This window comes from Penaeus monodon, chromosome 41 (genome assembly GCF_015228065.2).
Source record: "Penaeus monodon isolate SGIC_2016 chromosome 41, NSTDA_Pmon_1, whole genome shotgun sequence".
NCBI lineage: Eukaryota > Metazoa > Arthropoda > Malacostraca > Decapoda > Penaeidae > Penaeus > Penaeus monodon.
In genome coordinates, this window is record NC_051426.1 from 26,357,634 (window position 1) to 26,378,861 (window position 21,228).

Genomic DNA, 21,228 nt, shown 5'->3' on the forward strand with positions numbered 1-21,228 from the left:
AAAAGAAGGAAAAAATAAAGAAAAAAAAACGGGAAAAAACGAAAAAAAAGAAGTAAAGAAATAAAGGAAAGAAAAGAAGAAAAAAAAACGAAAAAAAAAAAAAAAAACAACGAAGAAAATAAAAGGAAAAAAAACAACCAGTAACAAGTAACTTACTGTACAGATACTGGGAGCATCCGTCGTATCCTTCCTCGTCCTGCTCGCACTTCTCCGCTGCCGTCTCGTGGTCAGACAGCGTGGTGGCGAGGATGCACGCGCCATGCTCGACCAGGAACCTCACCATTGCTACGTTGTTGCAGGAGGCAGCGCAGTGTAATGGGGTCCTGTAGGGGGAGTCGGAAAATATATTTAAAAATGTGTAACTACATATAAGCTAATAAAGAAATAAAGTTTGATTGGAAGAATGAAAGACTACATGAATACTAGTCAGCCTCATCAAAGCTTAAAAAAATAATGAGAAATAATGAGAAATTATCTTTTTCTCTTTTTTTTTACCCAAAAACCCTGCTATACCTCTCCTCTACAACAACAAAATATACCCATTTATATCCATCACTTTTTCTTTTTTTCTTTTATTTCCTCTTACAACCCTACTCTACATTATCCAATTATACCCATTTCTATCCATCATTTTTTCTCTCCTCTTTCCCTCACCATCCATCCGAGTCCTGCGCATTGACGTCACAGCCGAAGGTGACGAGGAACGTGACGATGTCGAGGTGTCCGGCGCAGATGGCGTTGTGCAGGGCGGTGATGCCCTCGTCATTGGCGGCCGAGGGGTTGGGCACTTCCATGGCGGTGCGTTTGACCAGCTCGAGCTCCCCCTCGAGGGCGGCGTCGAGGAGCAGGGCCAGGGGGTCGAAGCTCACCCGACGGGGCACGCGGGAGGAGTTCTTGGTCTTGAGGTTCCCCTTCTTGATGCGGCGGACGATGGAGGTGTTGGTGTTGTTGTTGTTATTGTTGTTGTTGTTGTTATTGTTGTTGAGGCTCGTCGACCCGTTGCCCTTCTCTCCGTCGCCTTCTGCGGGGGTGAATACAGGGTTAATGAAAGATTTGTCGGAAGACATGGTGAATCGGTTAAGAATCAGTCCTAAATATTAAGTTGCTATCCCACTCTTATCAATGCATTTCTTCTCAACTTAACTCCCTTTTTAAAATAGTATTCAAACGCTATCTACGTGTTCTTCACACTTTACAGAAAGAAGAATAGCCTAACAAAGCCCACCTGTATGTCCTTCGATCGGCACCGAATTCGTATCTGCCCCGTCGGGCTGACGGGAGTCGTCGCTGGGAATGTTCCCTCCCGGCGCGTTGTTGTTCGCCGCGTGGAGGTCCTCCTGGCTGCTCCTCTCCTCCTTGGCGTTGTCGATCCTGAGCTTCTCCAGCTCGCCCAGCGGCAGGGCGGGGGGCACCTGCAGGTTGTCCACCGAGTCGACGGCCCCGCCCCTCTCCTTGTGCGCGTCGCCGCCCCCGTTCTCGATCTCCTCGACCCTCCGCCCCAGCAGGTCCGACGGCGGGGTCTCGTCCTCCGGGAACATGAAGTCCGGAGGCATTTCGATGCGGCTGTTGATCGATACGTGCACCTTCTCGCCGCCCTCGCTCTCCGACTTGGCGCTGCCGCTGTTGTTATTGTTGTTGTTGAGGACGCTGTTGGCCACTTTGGAGCGGTTGTTGTCGTCAGCGCCTTCGCCGGATTGGTTGTCAGGGCCAGGGGGCTGCTGCGTGTAAGTCGACATTATGACGTTCTGACTTGCATACCTGCGGGGGAGACGAGCGTGAGTAAAGCTTTTCTCTTTTGCGGGAAAAATCGTGGTCCTTTGTAGGGTTCAGAACACTCAGTCAGAAAGGCTGTTGAACGAACACACGAACAAATAAACGAACAAATAAACACACATACACATACACACACACACACACACACACACACTCTCTCTCTCTCTCTCTCTCTCTCTCTCTCTCTCTCTCTCTCTCTCTCTCTCTCTCTCTCTCTCTCTCTCTCTCTCTCTCTCTCTCACACACACACACACACACACCGATAACAAAACCCCAACAGCATCATCTCCACCTGGGCCTCCCTAGCCGAGCCTCCTCACCTGTACCCTTGCTGGGGTCTTCCCTGAGCGCCGCCGCGAACGGACGTCTGCGTCGCGTTCAGGCTCTCGTTGCTAGCCACGAGGGGGTCTCCCTTCTGGCGGGGGGGAGGGAGCGGCTTGGAAGGTACGACTGGCTTGGGGGGCAGCGCTGGCTTGTTCCGCCCGCCCTCGCTGGCCGCGGGGAGGTCCTCGCTCCCTTCGCCGGCGCTTCCGACGGCGCGCATGTCGACGTCCTGCAGGTGAAGGGGGGGATTAGGATTCAGTGTCCGTGATATTAATTGTTTTATATATATATGTATATATATATATATGTATATGCATATATATATATATATATATATATATATATATATATATATATATATATATATATATATATATATATAATCTTTATTTCCTTAATCGTTATGTTACGTTTATCAAACAAGAATGGCCTAGCCCTTCCTAACTATTCTAGCATTATATCACATATCCAAAATAAACCGGCAAACAATTCACATCAAGAACAGGTCAGAGGTCATCCCCCGAACTGACCTGTGCATGGTGATGAGGCAGCAACAGGGTCCTGCTCTGTGCGTGCGCCGTCACCCCGGGACTCAGCTTCTACAACACAAGCGGTTAGTCAGCACAACAAACAAACTCAGGAGGGTTGCGGGGTTAACGAAATTTCAATGGCGATATATTAGAAAGAAGGGAAAATGGGGAAATGGGGAAAAGGGAAGGGAAAGAGGAAGGGGAAGGGGAAGGGGAAGAGGAAGAGGAAGAGGAAGAGGAAGAGGAAGAGGAAGGGGAAGGGGAAGGGGAAGGGGAAGGGGAAGAGGAAGGGAAAGGGGAAAAGGAGAAGGAGAAAGGAAGTAGCAAAGGCAAAATAAAAAGAAGAAAGGAAAAAGGAGAAAGGAAGTAGGAAAGGCAAAATAAAAAAGGAGAAAGGAGAAAGGAGAAAGGAAAGGAAAACGAAGAGGAAGAAGAAAATGAGAAAAAAAATAAAAAAGGAGAAAAAAGAATAAGAAAAAAGAAAAAAGAGAAACACAAATAATCACAAAATCAAATAAAAACACACGAACACGGTGAGATGTATTTTGAGAAACGTATCTGGTGGGAGTTATTCTAAAGCAGTTTAGTAAGACAGGGGATACATTAGTGCTCCAAATGGTTACATTGTGTGAATACAGAAGCTTAAGTGATGAGATTAAACTAAAACAAATCTACTTATACTGGCAAGAAGTGTCAGTAACATCCATATGATATATATGCAAATGACTCACACACAATCGTTAATATCCCTATGGCTGAAAGCAATATTCCTAATATGTTAAAATCATAAGGAAAACAGTATAACCAAGCCACTTAACAAAAACAAACCTGCTCACTCCCTCAAAAATAAAATCCTCCTCCTCCTCCTCCTCCTCCTCCTTATTAGAACAAACTACAACAAAAAAATATATAAATGTTAGTCAGGAGAAAAAACTCACCTGATTGAAGGAGACAGAGAGGGAGGTGGGGGGGAGTAGGGAGCGAGAGTCCTGGAGGGAATAAACACGGGCGGGGGTTAGTGACCACTACGCTACGCACCGGTTAAGGACACTACGACAGAGTACGAAAGCAAAACAATAATAAAACAATAACATTAACAAAAAAAAAAGGTCATGGGAAATAAAAAAAAAAATAGCAATAAAGATTAATAAATAGCAACAAAGATTAATAAATAGCAATAAAGATAATGATAGCAACAAAAAAACTAATGAACAAACAGCGATGATCAATAAAACACTCAAAGAGCAAGAAAAATAAAGTAACAAACAGAATTCTAGAAAAATAAAATAATAACATGAATTAAAACACCATGCAACCGTGTCTTGTCTGTATGTCTGTCTGTATTCGCGACAGTTCAATAAGCGACCCAAACCGATGTTAATGAACGTCATAATAAAAAACGCAAAAAAGAGACAAAAAAAAGAAAAAAACGAAAAACAACAAAAATAATGAAATGTGTTAGCCAGGCCAAAGTTATCTTTCGCGATGACAAACTGCCGTGTTAGAAGCAGAATGTAAAAGGAAGCAGATAAGATCATTCTCGGCGCAAATCAGGTCTTAAAACTTGACGTTATTCTTATTTCTCAAAACAAAAGATATGAACAAAGAATAAAGGCAAAAAATAAAAATAAAAAAAAAATAAAAAAAATAAAAATAAAAATAAAAATAAATAAATAAATAAACGAAACAAGAACAACGTAACTATCTGGGTTAAGTAAAAAGTAAATTATAAAATAATGCAAAAATACACTTCAAATTGACAAGGTCCACTACATATAAAAACAATCTCAGAATCAATCAAAAACAATGGCAAACTTTACAGGTGGACTAACTCAAGATTCAAGTTGTCCTAGTGAATATTATAACTTCAAACACATGCTAAAAAAATAACTCTCAATCACATGCTAAGAATAACTTCAATAACATACTAAAAGTAACTTTAATTACATGCTAAAAATTAAATTGCAAATGCACGGTAAAAGTACAACTCAGATGCGCTGCTGTACTTGGCTAGATTTAACTAATATTCAACTAAAATAAACACAAAAAATCACAAATATGTTAAATTACATTACAAGGGAAAAAAAAGAACTACAAACACGATTCACAAAAAGGGGAAAAAAAACTAATGATATTTTACAGCAACGTCACACGCTACGGCATTCTCGCACACACACACACAAAAAAAAAAAAAATAAATAAAAAAAAAATAAAAGATAAAAAACGAATCTTCAATGCCTTTTTTCTCTCTCTTCTCTTTCTCTTCTTTACCTGATTTTGCCCTAAAGTTGATCCTCCAAGAGGCTGCGACCGCTGGCTGAACTGCTGTGCTCCCGGACCGTACACCCTGAAGGAGAGGAAAGGACATGGGTTGTGAGTATTTTTCTTCCTTAAGGATATTAGGGCATGGATTGTGAGTATTTTTCTCTTCTTTAAGGATATTATCTTTAAGTATGTATGCTTTAGAAAAGCGTAATAGTTCTGGGAAGCCAGCTGACGGCGGTGACACCCGAGAGCCCTACCTCGGCGTCATCGCAGGGTTGGGGGCGGGCTTGAGGGCGGCCGGCGGCGGGGCGAGCGGGGGCCCCTGGCTGAGGGCGGGTGCGTGGGCGTGGCCGCGGGAGGGGGGGTGCGTGGGTATGCTGTGGACCGTCCTGGTGACCACGGAGCCGTTGACGGGCGCGCCGCCTGCGGAGGTCGTGGCGGCGGCGGTCGTGCCGTTGTTCTGCGCGCTGGAGGCGGTGAGGTCCGGCAGGGCGCTGGGGGGCGCGGTGCCGGTGGGCGTGGAGGGGGCCGAGTCGGAGTCTCCGCCCTGGGCGCTCTTGGTCTTGAAGGTCACGGAGAACTTGGTGTTGTAGGGCAAGGTCTGGTACTTGGGGTCGTTCTTGTTGGGACCAAACTCTCCGAGGTCCTCGCCGGGAGGAAGCTGTCGGCCAAGGCAAGGAAGGTTACCGCCCTGGCGCACGTCCAGAATTTCCAAAATAAAACAAAAGTGAAAACAAAAAAAAACAAAAGACAACAAACGCATACATCTTCCTCACTCACCTTGAGATGGTCAGGGGTGTGAGTGTCATCAGCGGAGTTCTCAGAGTGGATGCCGTCGCGCATGGCCTTCTGCTGCACTGCCTTCAACTGAGCTTGCTTGGCCTGCGTCGGGGCGCGAAGAGAGAGGTCGTGAGACGGAATGCTTATAATCTCAACTTATACCATCCATTTTTTAAGCTATCAGGTACTATAACACCCACTTCTACTATATATATAAAATGGAAATACCTGCTCTCCGTTCTTAGTAAACAATAAAAATGATCATCATACTCCTCCGCTCTATAACTGTACTTCTCACCAACATCAAAAACGAACAAAAATCTTAGATCAATCTAACCAATCTCCTCTTTCTACCCCCAAAACCCTTTCTTTTAGTTCAAACAATAAAAAAACATCCTGACCTGAGTGGCAGCCGTTATCTGGGAAGCGAGCTGGTGGTTGAGAATTCTCTTCCTGTGCAGGCGCTGCTGGAGTTCGGAGATGCGCTTGTCGATGCGCGTGATTTCGTCCCTTCGCGCCGCCAGGGTCTCGCGCTGCGCCGCCACGCGCGCCGACGCCTCGCGGTTCACGCTGTTGCGGTACTGCGGGGGAAGGGGTGTTAGGGTCCAGGGATTATATATATATATATATATATATATATATATATATATATATATATATTTTTTTTTTTTTTTTTTTGGGGGGGGGTGATTTTTAGAAATTTTGAGTTGAGGTTGAGGGATTTTTTTTCGTTTATTTATTTTTATTTTCATTTTTTTTTTATTTTTTTTTTTTTTATTTTTTTTTTTTTTGGGGGGTTGGGGGTTGGGGTTTCGTGATGGGAGGGATTCTTAGAATTGGTGGGGGGAGAGTTTTGGGTGGATTTTTGGTCAAAATGATTTTTCTGAGTGATTTTTTTTCGCGATTGATAGAATTTTTGGGACTGGGTGATGCTTGGATTGAAGAAATGTTGGCCATATGGATTTCATGATTTTTTTTAAAGGGATTTTCGGATGGAAGGATTTTTTTTTTTTTTTTTTTTGGGGGGGGCTGATTGATAGTAAACTAGGATTTAATTGTGGATTTTTTTTGGTCATAATTCTATATATTTCAGAATATTTAAGTGATCGTCAGCATGCTTCACGTTATGATACTCTTTCAATAAATTTTAAGGATTCCTAACTTTACCTAATCTATTCTAAAATAAAGAACAGTTTATTTCTCATCATTTAATTTAGGAACATTTAGCCAAAGGATCAGTAAAAATCTCAGAAAGCCCTTAGAACGTGAAATAATAATAATAATAATAATAATAATAATAATAATAATAATAATAATAATAATAATAATAATAACTAAAAAGAAAGAAAAAATAGATGATAACTTGAAGCATAATGATGAAGAGGAGATAAATGAAAAAAGGAAGGAAGAGAGAAAAGGAAGAAAAAAGAAGGAAAAGAAAAATGAAAGCACGAAAAGAAGAATTAAAGAAAGAAAGGAAAGTAGGAAAGACGAAGAAGACAAGAAAAAAAGGAGACGACAGAACGAGAAGAACAAGAAAACAAGAAAATAACAAAAAACAAAACAAAATAAAACAAAAAAAGTAATAATAAAGATTGTAATAAAAACAAAACAAAAGCGTCGCCTCTCTCACCAGCAGCTCTCTCCGCAGCTTATCCAGCTCACTGTGGTGCTGGTTGTTGGGGTTGAGCGGGGAGCGGCCGTGGCGAAGCTCCTCCAGCTGCCGGGTGAGCTCCTCCACCTTGGAGACGGCCACCACCAGCTCCTTCTCCTTCTCGCTGAACAGGTGGCGCATGGCGTCCAGGTCCGTCGTTAGGGAAGCCGTGTTGTGCCGCGTCGCTTCCACCTGGGGGGAGGGGGGGGGTGATGAGGTGGAAAGGGTAACGGGGGGTTGTGTGTGACTGTCTCTCATTCATTTTTTGTTTGTTTGTCTGTCTGTCTTTCGGTCTCGGTCTCTGTCTCTCCCTCCCTCCTTCCTTCCAATCCTCTCCCTCCCTCCTTCCTTCCTTCCCATCCTCTCCCTCCCTCCCTCCCTCCTTCCCATCCTCTCTCTCCCTCCCTCCCATCCTCTCCCTCTCCACAGCACAGCTCCTCAAAACCTCGTATATTTCTTTCCCGGAACCGCCCCGAGCCACCCCACGACCCCTCTCGCCCTCAAACGCCCGTCGATGGAATGCAGCGCAACCTAACAACATTAAGGTAATCCCATAAGGTGTTTACGGAATGTCTTACAACCTCCCCCCCCCCCCTCTCCCTCCAATACCCTCTACCTATAATACCCTCGCCCCCCCCCCCTCTTCCCCCTCCAATACCCTCTACCTACAATACCCTCGCCCCCCCTCCTCCTCCTTTCTTCTAGTCTGATACCCTAGCACTCACTTCCTTCTCGCCAGGCTAATGGCCTTACTCTCCCCCTTTCTGCCCTCTGGACTGACAACCTGAAACTTCCTTCATTTTACTACGAGACGCTCAACCTTTCTTCCCTCCAGCATTTTACCTTTACCTCCCTCCTTCCCTCCCCCCCCCCATCCCCCCCTCACCCTCCTCCTCACGCAGTCCCCATACCTCTCGCCCTCCCTTCCTCCCTCACCCCCATTCTATTAACTCGCCCTCCCTCTCTCATTAATCCCATTCCCATCCCCACCTTAACCCTCCACCTTCCCCTCCTCCCTCTCCCCGTCCTCGTTCCTCCCTCCTCCTCCCCTTACCCCTCCCTACCCCCCCATTCTCTTCCCTCCCTCTCCTCCCCTTAACCCCTCCCTACCCCCCCTCATTCTCTTCCCTCCTTCCCTCGCCTTCTGCGGCAAGTGTGAGCAGGCCCTGATGCTTTTTTATGCCCCCCCCTTCCCTCCCTCTCCTCTCCCCCTCAGCTGGAGTGCCACTCGGGTGCCATCCGCTGAAGGAGACGGTAATAGGATGTATCACCAACACGGAAGAGCGCCTACCCCCTCCTCTCCCCCTCTCCCTCTTCTGCTCCATCTGAGTCGATAATTAACTTCACTGTCGCTGTTTTTGTCTGTTTGTGTCTGTCTTCTGTCTGTTTCTTTGTCAGTCAGTCTCTCTCTCTCTTCTCTCTCTCTCTCTCTCTCTCTCTCTCTCTCTCTCTCTCTCTATCTCTCTATCTCTCTCTCCATTTTATCCCCTTTCTTTCTGAATCCTTCAACCCAGTGCGGCATATCTATTAGCCATTTAACATAAAACAAACAACACACAACATACATCACATAACTATTATAATAAACGTCCTATTTATCCCTTGTTCGTAGCTCTGTAATCTGAACCGGATTTGTGGAACTATTAATTACCCATTAAAAGCTTTTGATTAAGACCGCGTTCATTCAGACTAGCGAAGCTATCAGTCCGCAATCAATTCCAGTTTAATTACACCTCCGAAGCAGCATCAAATTAATACCAGGCTTCGACACTGAAAAGGCGTTGCGATCCATGTATTTCTATGCATTCGTACCCCCCATTCCTAATCACCTACGGCTAAGCCACGGATATTTTTTTTCAGCGTTGTAATCCTAATTCCAAATCAGCATCACGGAATAAACCTATCCTACTTCATCGTAACCTCATTCCTAATCCTCAATGTGCAACATGCAATTAACCTACTTTTCTGCATCTATAATCCTACTCCTAAGTCTGCAACGTGTAATCCCTCTATTGGTCTATATGCAATTACAATCCATCTCATCTCATAACGTGCAATCACCTACTATTCTAATTAATGCACATGAATCTATTCAACTGCTCACTAATTTCCTCTCATTGCAAAGTTACAATTTTTTAAAATCTATCTTCATCTTAATATATATTCTCTAAATCATTCTATGCAACCATCTATTCGGTAAATTATTCAAAAAGTATACACGTTGAGAAGCCACAATGCTCAGCTAAGCTCTCTTTATCCCTATCATGTGCTGCAGGGATATCAACATTAGCTAACTACATAATTTTTCGTGCATTTGAACCATTCGCAATGTATAAATATACCAGTTGACGAGAAACAGGGCAGCTAATAGCCACGCTTTTTACCAATGAAGTGTTCCAACGTAAAACTGTCAGAATGCTTAGATACTAATTGTCATTACCATCAAGATAAAGATAAACAGAATGCAGCTACACTAATGAGCTCTCACAATACCGTCAGCTATCCTAGAATCCTAGAACATCCACTTTCGTTCATATCCAGCTAAACGCCACGCTACTCCTCCACATACCTGACCATATCCCTACATCCTCATCCACCACTCATCTAACCACCTTCCTCCTCAGGCGCCAGCCTCTACCTCCATCCTGCCTCACCCCTACTCCTCAGCTCCCAACGTCCCCTGAGCACGGCGCGCCCAGCTCCTAGCTCTGGCCTCTCCTCGAGCCTCTCCCGCCACTCCTCAAGCGCTCGCCTGGCGCCACTGGCGCGCGACTCCTGCTGCTGTGGCTCCTAGCGCGCTCACCCCACCCTCAGCTCGATCCGTCAAGCGCTGTCGGTGGCAAGCCATTATCGCCAGTCCCCAGTCAGGCGTGCATCCGTCCGGAAGCTGGTGGGAGATTGGAAGGCGGTTACATTCGGTCGTAAGTCGGTGCGTTGGAAGGGTTTGGTGGGTGGAAGGGTTTCGGTGGGTTGTGAAGGGGTTTCGGTGGGTTGTGAAGGGGTTTCGGTGGGTTGTGAAGGGGTTTCGGTGGGTTGTGAAGGGGTTTCGGTGGGTTGTGAAGGGGTTTCGGTGGGTTGTGAAGGGGTTTCGGTGGGTTGTGAAGAGGTTATGGTGGGTTGTGAAGGGGTTTCGGTGGGTTGTGAAGGGGTTAAGGTGGGTTGTGAATGGGGTTATGGTGGGTTGTGAAGGGGTTATGGTGGGTTGTGAAGGGGTTTCGGTGGGTTGTGAAGGGGTTATGGTGGGTTGTGAAGGGGTTATGGTGGGTTGTGAAGGGGTTTCGGTGGGTTGTGAAGGGGTTATGGTGGGTTGTGAAGGGGTTTGGTGGGTTGTGAAGGGGTTATGGTGGGTTGTGAAGGGGTTATGGTGGGTTGTGAAGGGGTTTCGGTGGGTTGTGAAGGGGTTAAGGTGGGTTGTGAAGGGGTTTCGGTGGGTTGTGAAGGGGTTATGGTGGGTTGTGAAGGTGTTTCGGTGGGTTGTGAAGGGGTTATGGTGGGTTGTGAAGGGGTTTAGGTGGGTTGTGAAGGGGTTATGGTGGGTTGTGAAGGGGTTATGGTGGGTTGTGAAGGGGTTTTCGGTGGGTTGTGAAGGGGTTATGGTGGGTTGTGAAGGGGTTATGGTGGGTTGTGAAGGGGTTTGGTGGGTTGTGAAGGGTTTATGGTGGGTTGTGAAGGGGTTTCGGTGGGTTGTGAAGGGGTTATGGTGGGTTCGGAAGGGGTTTCGGTGGGTTGTGAAGGGGTTTCGGTGGGTTGTGAAGGGGTTTCGGTGGGTTGTGAAGGGGTTTCGGTGGGTTGTGAAGGGGTTTCGGTGGGTTGTGGGGGTTGGGTGGGTTGTGGGGGTTGGGTGGGTTGTAAAGGGATTATGGTGGGGGTAAAAGTAATGGAGAATGAGGGGGGGATAATGAATGAAGAAAACATTGGTGGTGATTATTATGCAATGGAAACAAAATAAAAGAAAGAAAACAATGAAGGAAGAAAAACGAGAAAAAAATAAATAAAAATAACATGGAAAAAATGAGGAAGAGGAATCAATGAAAATACAGAGAATGAGGTGGATAACCAGAAAACACAAGGAAGAAAAAGAACGAGGAAGAAAACAAAATGTAAAACAAAACCGTGGGAAAACAAAGAAACGAAAACAAGACGGATCTCAAGATAAGAAAAACACGAAAATAACAACAAAAACCTATAGCAAATATAATAATAATAATAATAATAATAATAATAATAATAATAATAACAACAACAATAATAATAACAACAACAACAATAACAATAATAACTACAACAACAGCAACAATAACAACGATAATAATAACAACAACAATAATAAAAAAACATAGCAAGGCCTCCTTCAAACAAGTCTCACATTCGTGCTAAGGAAGCATATCGGGTGTTTGAAGATGATCATTCTGGAGGCGGCCGATCAGGGTAATGGCTGCGTGTTATGCCGAGGTAATTTTGCCGGAGGGGAGCGACTGGGAGGAATATGCGGGGTATGAGGATTATGAGGGATATGGGGATTGTGAGGAAAATATGCGGTATGAGGATTATGAGGAAAATGGGGATTGTGAGGAAAATGGGGATTGTGAGAAGTATGAGGATTATGAGGAATATATGGAGTGAGGAAAATGAGGAGTATGAAGAAATGGGGATTATGAGTATGAGATTGTGAGAAATGAAGAAAATGAGGATTGTGAGGGATATGAGAAAGAAAGAAAAAAGGAAGGAATGAGTGAAAAAAACGACGCACATCTAACCAAGGACAGAGAAGAAGAAGAAAAAAAAATCTTTTAACAGCTGTAAGGAATGTATACATATCTCTCTCTCTCTCTCTCTCTCTCTCTCTCTCTCTCTCTCTCTCTCTCTCTCTCTCTCTCTCTCTCTCTCTCTCTCTCTCTCTCTCTCTCTCTCTCTCCTTACCCTCTACACCTCTTTCTTCTACCCCTTCCCCTCTACCCTTTCCTTCTCCCCTCCCCTAACACCACTCCCTCCCCCTCCTATTGCTGAAGAATAAGAAGAGGAGGGAGAAGAAGAAGGAGAGGGAGAAGGAGGAGGAGAAAAAGGAGAAGGAGGAGCTTAATATAATAATAATAATAATAATAATAAAAATAATAATATAACAATAATAATAATAAGAAGAAGAAGAAAAAGGAGAGGGAGAATAATAATAATAATAATAATAATAATAATAATAATAATGAGGAGGAGGAGAAGGATAAGAAAAAAAGAAGAAGAAGAAAAAAGTAGAAAAAGAATAAATCATAAGCACAGGTTGTGCATTTGTACGTAAGTTCAGTGTTCGTGTGAATTAATCATGGTGGAAAAGATATATGTGAAATGGCAACTTGTTAAAAAAAAAAAAAAAAAAAAAAAAAAAAAAAAAAAAATGCTGGATCTGTTGTTTTTTCGAAGGTTATTTTCCTCTTTTATCAATTATTACATTTTCAGCTCCCTCGTTATTATCATTTTTCAAGCTGTTCTTTTCACATGTTTTCCGTCTCTCTGTTTAATTTATTTCTCACTTCTAATTTCATTTTCATTTTGTTTCGGTTTTCCCTTCATATTCGCGTCCATGCACGTTTCCTGTTTTCTTTCACTCCCCAGTTATCAATTCTGGAATTATCTCTACCGCCATCTCTCTCCTCTATCTCGTCTTTTTATTTACATCTGTCTAATTCTTTTTTCTATTCTTTTTCTGTTTCTTTAAGAGATCGAAGTTTTATTCAGAGAGAACCACTTGGAGAGAGAGAGAGAGAGAGAGAGAGAGAGAGAGAGAGAGAGAGAGAGAGAGAGAGAGAGAGAGAGAGGAGAGAGAGAGAGAGAGAGAGCGAGAGCGAGAGCAAGAGAGAGAGAGAGAGAGAGAGAGAGAGAGAGAGAGAGAGAGAGAGAGAGAGAGAGAGAGAGAGAGAGAGAGAGAGTGTGTGTGTGTGTGTGTGTGTGTGTGTGTGTGTGTGTGTGTGTGTGTGTGCATGTACGTGCACGTGTGCATGTACGTGTACGTGTGCATGTACGTGTACGTGTGCATGTACGTGTACGTGTGCATGTACGTGTGCGTGTACGTGTACGTATGCATGTGCGAATGTACGTATCCGAAAATGTAAAAAAAAAAAAAAAACATAAAAAAAACACACAAACGCAAAAATATCTAAACCATTCCCCGACAGGCACCACTATGTTACATTCCCTTTAACAACATTTACCTTGTCACAAAATCAATGAATGAAAAAAAAATAGAAAAAAGTAAAGAAAAAAAAAATTCTGCATCGACTAGTGACAGTAATTAACTGGAGTGTAAAAACAAGGAGAATGCACGGCCGGCCTGCTCAGAATATTTGAAATTATTATCAACATCCACGCTTCTATTTTGTTTTATTATTATTATTATTATTATTATTATTATTATTATTATTATTATTATTATTATTACTATTATTATTACCATTGTGATCATTATGATCATTATTATTATCATTATTATTATCGTTAGTATCATTATCATCAGTATCATTAGTATCATTATCATTAATATTATTATGATCATTATCATTTTGTCATGCGCATCTTCGTAAATATCGTAACAAATATTTACAAATAAAACAACAACAATAACAACCACAACATCAACAAAAACAAAAACAAAAAAAAAACAAGAAAAAATACAAAACAAAAATAAACCAAACCAAAATCTACAAAAAAGAATAAGAGAAAAAAAGAAAAGAAAAAGGAAGACAAAGAAAAGAAAAAAAATGAATGAAAGAAAAAGAAAATAATAATAAACAAATAAACACCTAAATTTAGCTCACTCGTCATGAATTCACCGAATGAAACACTCGAGTAATTTGCCGCACGCACGTTATAAAAAAAGGTGTCATGCGAGTCATTTACTTCTGCGACTTATTTACTGCATGACTGTAACCTACAGGCGGGGCATTTAAACCGACTTGCATTTGCCGTGATAATAATTTCGCTGCAATAATTGTGCCTCTCCCCATACCACTCCCCCTCCCTCCCTCCCCCTATACCACCAACCCACCGACCCTCCTTCCCTCCCCCATACCACCCTCCCCCAAGACCACCTTCCTCCTTCCCTCCCCCCATACCACCTTCCCTCCCTCCCTCCCCCATACCACCTTCCCTCCCTATTCCCCCCATACCACCTTCCCTCCCTCCCTCCCCCATTACCACCCACTTTACCCTCCCTATTCCCCCATACCTCCCTCCTCCCTCCCTCCCCGGCTTTAAATAATCATCCATCACCGCTCAGGATATTGTTCCCCGTGACAATTATTATCGTTATATTACTATTCTGTGTTTATTGTTGCTATTATTATCTTTGTTCTTATTATTATCACTGTTATGATTGCTACTATTGTTGTTGTTAGCATTGGGATTATCATCATTATTGTTGTTATTGCTGTTATTGTTATTATTGTTTATTATTATCATCACTTATTATAATTTTTACTATTATCCTTCTTCTTATTGCTGCTATTGTTATAACTGTTGTTAACATTATCATTATCATTATTATTACTATAAATATCATAATCACTACTTTTACAACTGATATTTTTATAAGTATCATCATAATCATCATTATACACTATTATCATAATTATCATCAACATCAACACTAAGACACCCCTCCCCCCCCAAAAAAAAAAATCATATCAACATTTCTATTAACTAAAGCGATATCAGAAAAAACGAAAAACTAGCTAAAAGAGAAAGAAAAAGAAAAAAAAAACAGGCGAAAAAAAATAAGATACTAACAAGGAGAGAGAGAGAGAGAGAGAGAGAGAGAGAGAGAGAGAGAGAGAGAGAGAGAGAGAGAGAGAGAGAGAGAAAACGCCCGTATTTCACATTACAGACTACATTAGCCTCCTCCCTCCCCATCCGCCCCTTGCTTCCCCTCAATCCCCTCCCTCCCTCCCTCCCATCCCCTTCCCTCCCCTCATCTTGCCTTTCCCTACCCTCCCTTACCCACACCCCCTCCATCACCTACACAAAGAGAGTACTCACCCCCCCTACCCCCCATCCCTAACCCCTCCTCTCTCCTACCTACATCAAGGGAGTACTCACCCCCATCCCCCTCCCTACCCCCAACATCCAACCCTCCAACCCCCACATTCCTATCCAATAACACCCAAGGTACTCACGCTAATAAGGAAAGGTGTGGGACCCCGCTCTCAAACCCTGTCTTTCTCGCTCTCACGCTATCACCTTCAAGACCCACGCCCCCCCACTCCCCCCTATGCCTCTCCCCCCCACCTCCCCCTCCGCTATGCTCCGCTAATCTTCCCCTATTTCTCACCCCAACCTTTTGTTTTCTCACACCTTCGAAGCACCCTCACCCCCTACCTTCCCCCTCCTCCTCATGTACCCCCACCCTCATTTCCCCGTGGCGTTTTGCGTGCAGTAGATTTGGTTCCGGGAGTGTGAGCGAGCGAGTAGGCGGGTGTATAGGTGTGTGTGTGTGTGTGTGTGTGTGTGTGTGTGTGTGTGTGTGTGTGTGTGTGTGTGTGTGTGTGTGTGTGTGTGTGTGTGTGTGGTGTGTATAAGAGAGAGTGAGTGAGTGAGTGAGTGAGTGAGTGAGTGAGTGAGTGAGTGAGTGAGTGAGTGAGTGTGTAGGTGAGTAGGCGAGTGTGTAGGTGAGGGAGTCTGTGAGTAGATGAGGGAGTGTCTGAGTTAGTGGGTGAGTATGTGAGTAGATGGCTGAGTGAGTAAGTGGGTGGATGTGTGAGTAGGTGGTTGAGTGAGTGAGCGAGTGTGTAGATGAGCAAGTAGGTGAGTAGGTACGTGAGTAAGTGGGTAAGTAGGTGAGCGATTGATTGAGTATTTAAAACGAGTGAATGTGTGTACCGGTCGGTGTCTGTGCGCACGTGTAAGTGTGCGCGTACACATACGTGGGCGCGTGCACGTACATGTATCTGTACGCGTGTACGTGTGTGTGCGGGTGTGTGTTAGCCTGTTAATTAACAGCTTGGCTCCGGTTATTAAAGGATGACGCGCCGCTGGCTCTCCGGCATTTATTGTCGCTCTTCTGTAGCATGGGGAGGGGAGAGGGGAGAAGGAGAAAGGGAGAGAGGGGAGGAGAAAGGGGGAGAGGGGAGGAGAAAGGGGGAGAGGGGAGGAGAAAGGGAGAGAGGGGAGGAGAAAGGGGGAGCTGCGAGAAGGAAGGGGGAGACGGGAGAAGAAAGGGGGAGGGGAGAAAAGGGAGAATAAAGAGGGGGAGGAGAGGGGAGAAGGAGAAAAGAGGAGAAGGGAGAAGAAAGGGGGGGTAGGGGAGAAGAAAGGAGGAGAAGGGAGGAGGAGAGAAAGGGAAATGAAGGGGAGGGAAAGAGGAGTGGAGAAAAAGGTGAAGGGAACGGGACGGGAGAAAGAAATAATGAAGTAGAGGGATATAAAGACGAAGAACAAGGAAAGACAAGTAGGGAAAAAGGAAGTAGAGGAGAGACGAAAAGGGAAAGGAGAATGGAAGGAAAAGACGGAAGAAAGAAAAGGAAGGAGGAGCAAGAGGGAAAAAGAAAGAGGAGGCAGAAGGCAAAAGAAGAACCAAGAAGGAAAGAGAGAAGAAAGAACAACGTAAGAGAACGAAGAGGGAAAAAAAGAGGAGGAGGAGGAGCAAAATAGTCGTATATATATATATATATATATATATATATATAAATATATATATATATATATATATATATATATATATATATATATGTAATATATATATATATATATATATGTAATATATATATATATATATATGTAATATATATATATATATATATATATATATATATATATATATATATATATATATATATATATATATATATATATATATAATCTTTTTTTTTTTTTTTTTTTTTTTTTTTTTTTTTTTTTTACAGTTAAATCGAATAATCTTTTTATTATTCTTTACTGTTATATTTACTGTTGTCATTCTCGCAAAACGTCTCGGAAACTTCACAGACATATTGTGTGATGGAGAGGCAACTGCCTGGCCCGTTCAGTGCAGCCTGCAGGGGGGGGGGGGTGAAGAGGGGGAGGGGAAGGAAGGAAGGAAGGGAGAGAGAAAAGAAAGGAATGAAAGAGGAGGAAAATGAGAGGAAAAGAGGGAGAAGGAGGGAGGGAGGAAGCGTGGAGGAAGAGAGAGAGTTAGAGAGAGAGAGAGAGAGAGAGAGAGGATAGGAGAGAGAGAGGGGATAGGAGAGAGAGAGAGGATAGGAGAGAGAGAGGAGGATAGGAGAGAGAGAGGAGGATAGGAGAGAGAGAGGAGGATAGGAGAGAGAGTGGAAGGGAGGGAAAGAAGGAGGGAGGGAGGGAGGGAGGGAGAGAGGTGTAAGGTTGATTGACTCTGCATGAAACAAAGACATAACATTAAAAAAAGAAAAAAAAAATAATAATAACATACACAAACAAACCAAGACAAAAAAGACTCCTCGCCCACCAAAGCGCCCCCCCCCCATCCCCGCAAAAAAAAGACTCAATACGCCACAGAAGTTTCCACGTCATAATGTCCGTGTCCGTGGAAGCTCTCAGCTGTTGTCAAAGATCCCTTGTAATCCCAGCGGCCTCGAAAATCACGCGAGATCCATTGCATAACAATGACCCCCCCCTTAGCCAAAGGGGGGAGGGGAGAAACAAAAAAAAAAAAAAAAAAAAAAAAAAAAAAAACTCTAAAAAACACATACACAATAACTACAGGTCATTTACTAAACAAAAAAAAATAAAAAAATAAACATCCTTTTTTCCTACCACGAGGGGACCCAGCGAGACCGCGTATTTACGAAAGAGAGTTTTCTTAATAGGGGGAAAAAAAAAACTCGTGGATTATTTTCCTTCACCCAGACACCTGACGACGACGACGTTCTTGGGATACTTCGGACAAGGTGGCTTTGCCCTTGTCACTTCTTCCCTTCTGCTGCTTTTCTTATCTCAATTGAGGGTTATCTGTATCGACCACTGTTATTAAGGTTGTTATTATTATTATTATTATTTTTTTTTGTAACGGTAGGTTCATGTTTGAGCCGCCGTGGTCACAGCGTGATACTTAATTGTAGCGGGTTGTTATACTCACCCAAATTACAACGATAGGAAGTTATTCGATAATTCGTCTCGTATTCATACTAGGTCTATTTCTTCTTCTTTTTTTGATAAGCCTACTTCGAGCAAGATTTAGAACAAAACTTACCGATCTAAAGAAACAAAACACGATTTACAGATACCCCCCCCCAAAAAAAAAAAAAAAAAAAAAAAAAAAAAAAAAAAAAAAAAAAAAAAAAAAACATACATAATTCTTAAAAGAAAAGGAAAAAACACTAAAACATACATAATTCTTAAAAAAAACTATCTACACATTCTAAAAAAGAAAAACTACAAAAATCCTTGGTAAAAATATATAAATAACAAATAAACAAACAAAAAAGGAACGGTCCACATCAAACCTGTAAAAAAAAAAACACACAAATCCTACAAAATAAACAAGAATCAAACAAACAACAGCCTACATAAACCCCACAAAAAGATTTTCACAAAAAAAAAAAAAAAAAAAAAAAAAAAACTCGGTCACAAAGGCGCCAAACATTTACCATTTACGTTTTTTGTTTTTGTTTTTTGTTTTTTTGTCCAAGGGAATCATTGAATCCAAAAAATGTAATTTGCCTGAATACTGCCCGACTCCCATAGACACCCGTGGGTGTACTATGCATGGCTTCCCATGCAATTTTCATTTTCAATATGTATTGGAGGGGGAGTGGGGGTGGAGGGAGTGAGTATGAGTTGGAGGGGGAGGGGAGGGAGTGAGTATGAGTTGGAGGGGGAGGGGGGAGTGAGTTTGAGTGGGAAGGGGATGGAGGAGTGGAGGGGGCCAGGGTGGGACGTGTTAGGAGAGGGGTGAAAGTAAGGGAGAGGGAGTGGGGAGAGGCAAAGGGGGAGAGAAACTGAGAAAGAAAGAAAAGACAGAATTAGAAAGAGAAATAATAGAACAGAGAAAAGGAAACACAGAAAGATCGAGGAGAAAAAAAAAAAAAACAGAAAGAGAAAAAGAGAAAGAAAAAGTTATAAAGCAGGGTACAAGTGCTACCTAGGGTGAAGCAGAGTGATAGAGTGCTAGAAGAGCGAGGGTTGCCAAGATAAACCTCCGTAAAGAGAGGATTAAACCAGCTTGGCAAGATATATCTAGCCACGTTGATCCAGGATATATTTCACGCTAAACCTTCTAAGAGCCCGCATATAAATACAAACAGGAGTATAACCCTTACAATCTAAACAAATAATATAACAAAAAACAAAACTTTCTATTCACATTTTCTCCTTCGAAGAAAAAAAAAAAACTTCCGTTACAACAACCAACATGTCTATTTACTTTCTCTTTAAAGATACAACGTAACTTTCTCTTTCTCTTTCAATAACCAACTTATCTCACATTCACCTTCACTCTAATTATTCATGGACACATCCACCAACCCTTCCTCATGACAGCCTCGGCAAAACCACATGACGTTCGAGCGGAAAGTCCTATGAGCCTTTTTGAATAAAACAGGAAGGGGGGACGCAAGGCAATATCGCTCGGTGATGATGATGATACTGATAACGATAACGATGATAATATTAATAATAATGATAATAATAATAATAATAATAATAATAATAATAATAATGATAATAATAATCATCATCATCATCATAAAAATAAAATATATATGTATGTATATGTATATGTATATATATATATATATATATATATATATATATATATATATATATATATATATATATATATATATATATATATATATATATGTATGTATTGTGTGAGAGTGTATACATGCGTGTGTAGGCGTTTATATGAAAGTCCCTGTCTCTGTCTGCCTGCCTGCTTGTCGCTGTTGGTCGGCCAGCCCCTCCTTCGGTCTCTATTCTCATTCAATTCGCAAGACGCGCGTTTCCAATCTAAGAAGCGGGATCCAGGTACGAATTCGCTCTTAAAGGCAACTCTATTATACCTGAGGCGTGAGGGGAGGGAAGGGGAGGGAAAGGGAGGGAAGGGGAGGGAAGGGGAGGGAAGGGAAGGGAAGGGAAGGGAAGGGGAGGAAAGGGAAGGGAAGGGAAGGGAGGGGAGGGGTGGGGAGGAGAGGGGGAGGGGAGGAGAGAGAGAGTGGGGATGGGGTGGGAGAAGGAATGGGGAGGGGAGGGGAGATGAGGATGAAAATGGAGTGGGAGTATGGATGGGAGGGTAGAGGAGAGAGGTGGGGAGTGGAGATAGGGTAGAGATGGGGGATGGGAGGGGGAGAAGGGATGGGGGAAGAGGGATGGGATTAGAGAGGCAGAAGGAGGGAATAGGGGTAGGCTGAGAGAGGAAGTGGGAATGAAATGGGAATGGGGATGGCGGGAGGGAATGGGGTAACAGTACGGAAAGCAGGATGAGGAGAAAGAGAGAGAGAATGATGAAATGACAGAGCCCCTATCAATCTATTTAACAAAAAGTAAACAGATTAATAAATACACAAACATATAAATAAATAAAAACACTCAAGCCACAGAATAAACACAGTCGAGCTCCCCACTCCCCCTCCCCCCTTCCCCCTCCATCCCACTTGGCAAAAGGAAACAGGTTTTTATCTTTACTCCCCCTCCCTCCCTCCCTCCATTACCCCAAGCAAAATGGGTTTTATCTCAGCTCCCACACTTCTGGAGGAGGCTTATCAACAACTCTCCTTGATTTGTTGTTGCCTGGTAAAAGTGAATGGATGGAATGGGTGATTGAATGAGTGAATGAGTGAATGAATGAATAGGTGAGTGATTGGATGAATGGGTGTGGGATGTAATGAATGGGTGAGTGAAAGGATGAATGGATGGATGGGTGAGTGAATAGATGAAGTAAAAAAGGTAAAAAAAAAAATTGGA

The 21,228-nt window shown here is 43.0% G+C and overlaps 1 protein-coding gene across 1 annotated transcript in view; it reads right to left on the reverse strand.

The window, feature by feature from the left end:
- LOC119598615 (apoptosis-stimulating of p53 protein 2-like) overlaps positions 1 to 7,584 on the reverse strand; it is a 9,528-nt gene extending 1,944 nt beyond the window's left edge. The window contains exons 1-11 of the mRNA XM_037948291.1: positions 7,306 to 7,584; positions 6,074 to 6,253; positions 5,673 to 5,774; positions 5,150 to 5,553; positions 4,899 to 4,974; positions 3,566 to 3,616; positions 2,628 to 2,696; positions 2,094 to 2,326; positions 1,226 to 1,758; positions 655 to 1,021; positions 157 to 323 (exon numbers count right to left, since the gene is read on the reverse strand). Coding sequence (XP_037804219.1) covers positions 157 to 323; positions 655 to 1,021; positions 1,226 to 1,758; positions 2,094 to 2,326; positions 2,628 to 2,696; positions 3,566 to 3,616; positions 4,899 to 4,974; positions 5,150 to 5,553; positions 5,673 to 5,774; positions 6,074 to 6,253; positions 7,306 to 7,584 — 2,461 coding nt within the window. The remainder of the gene's footprint in view (positions 1 to 156; positions 324 to 654; positions 1,022 to 1,225; positions 1,759 to 2,093; positions 2,327 to 2,627; positions 2,697 to 3,565; positions 3,617 to 4,898; positions 4,975 to 5,149; positions 5,554 to 5,672; positions 5,775 to 6,073; positions 6,254 to 7,305) is intronic.
- Positions 7,585 to 21,228: the final 13,644 nt, after the last annotated feature.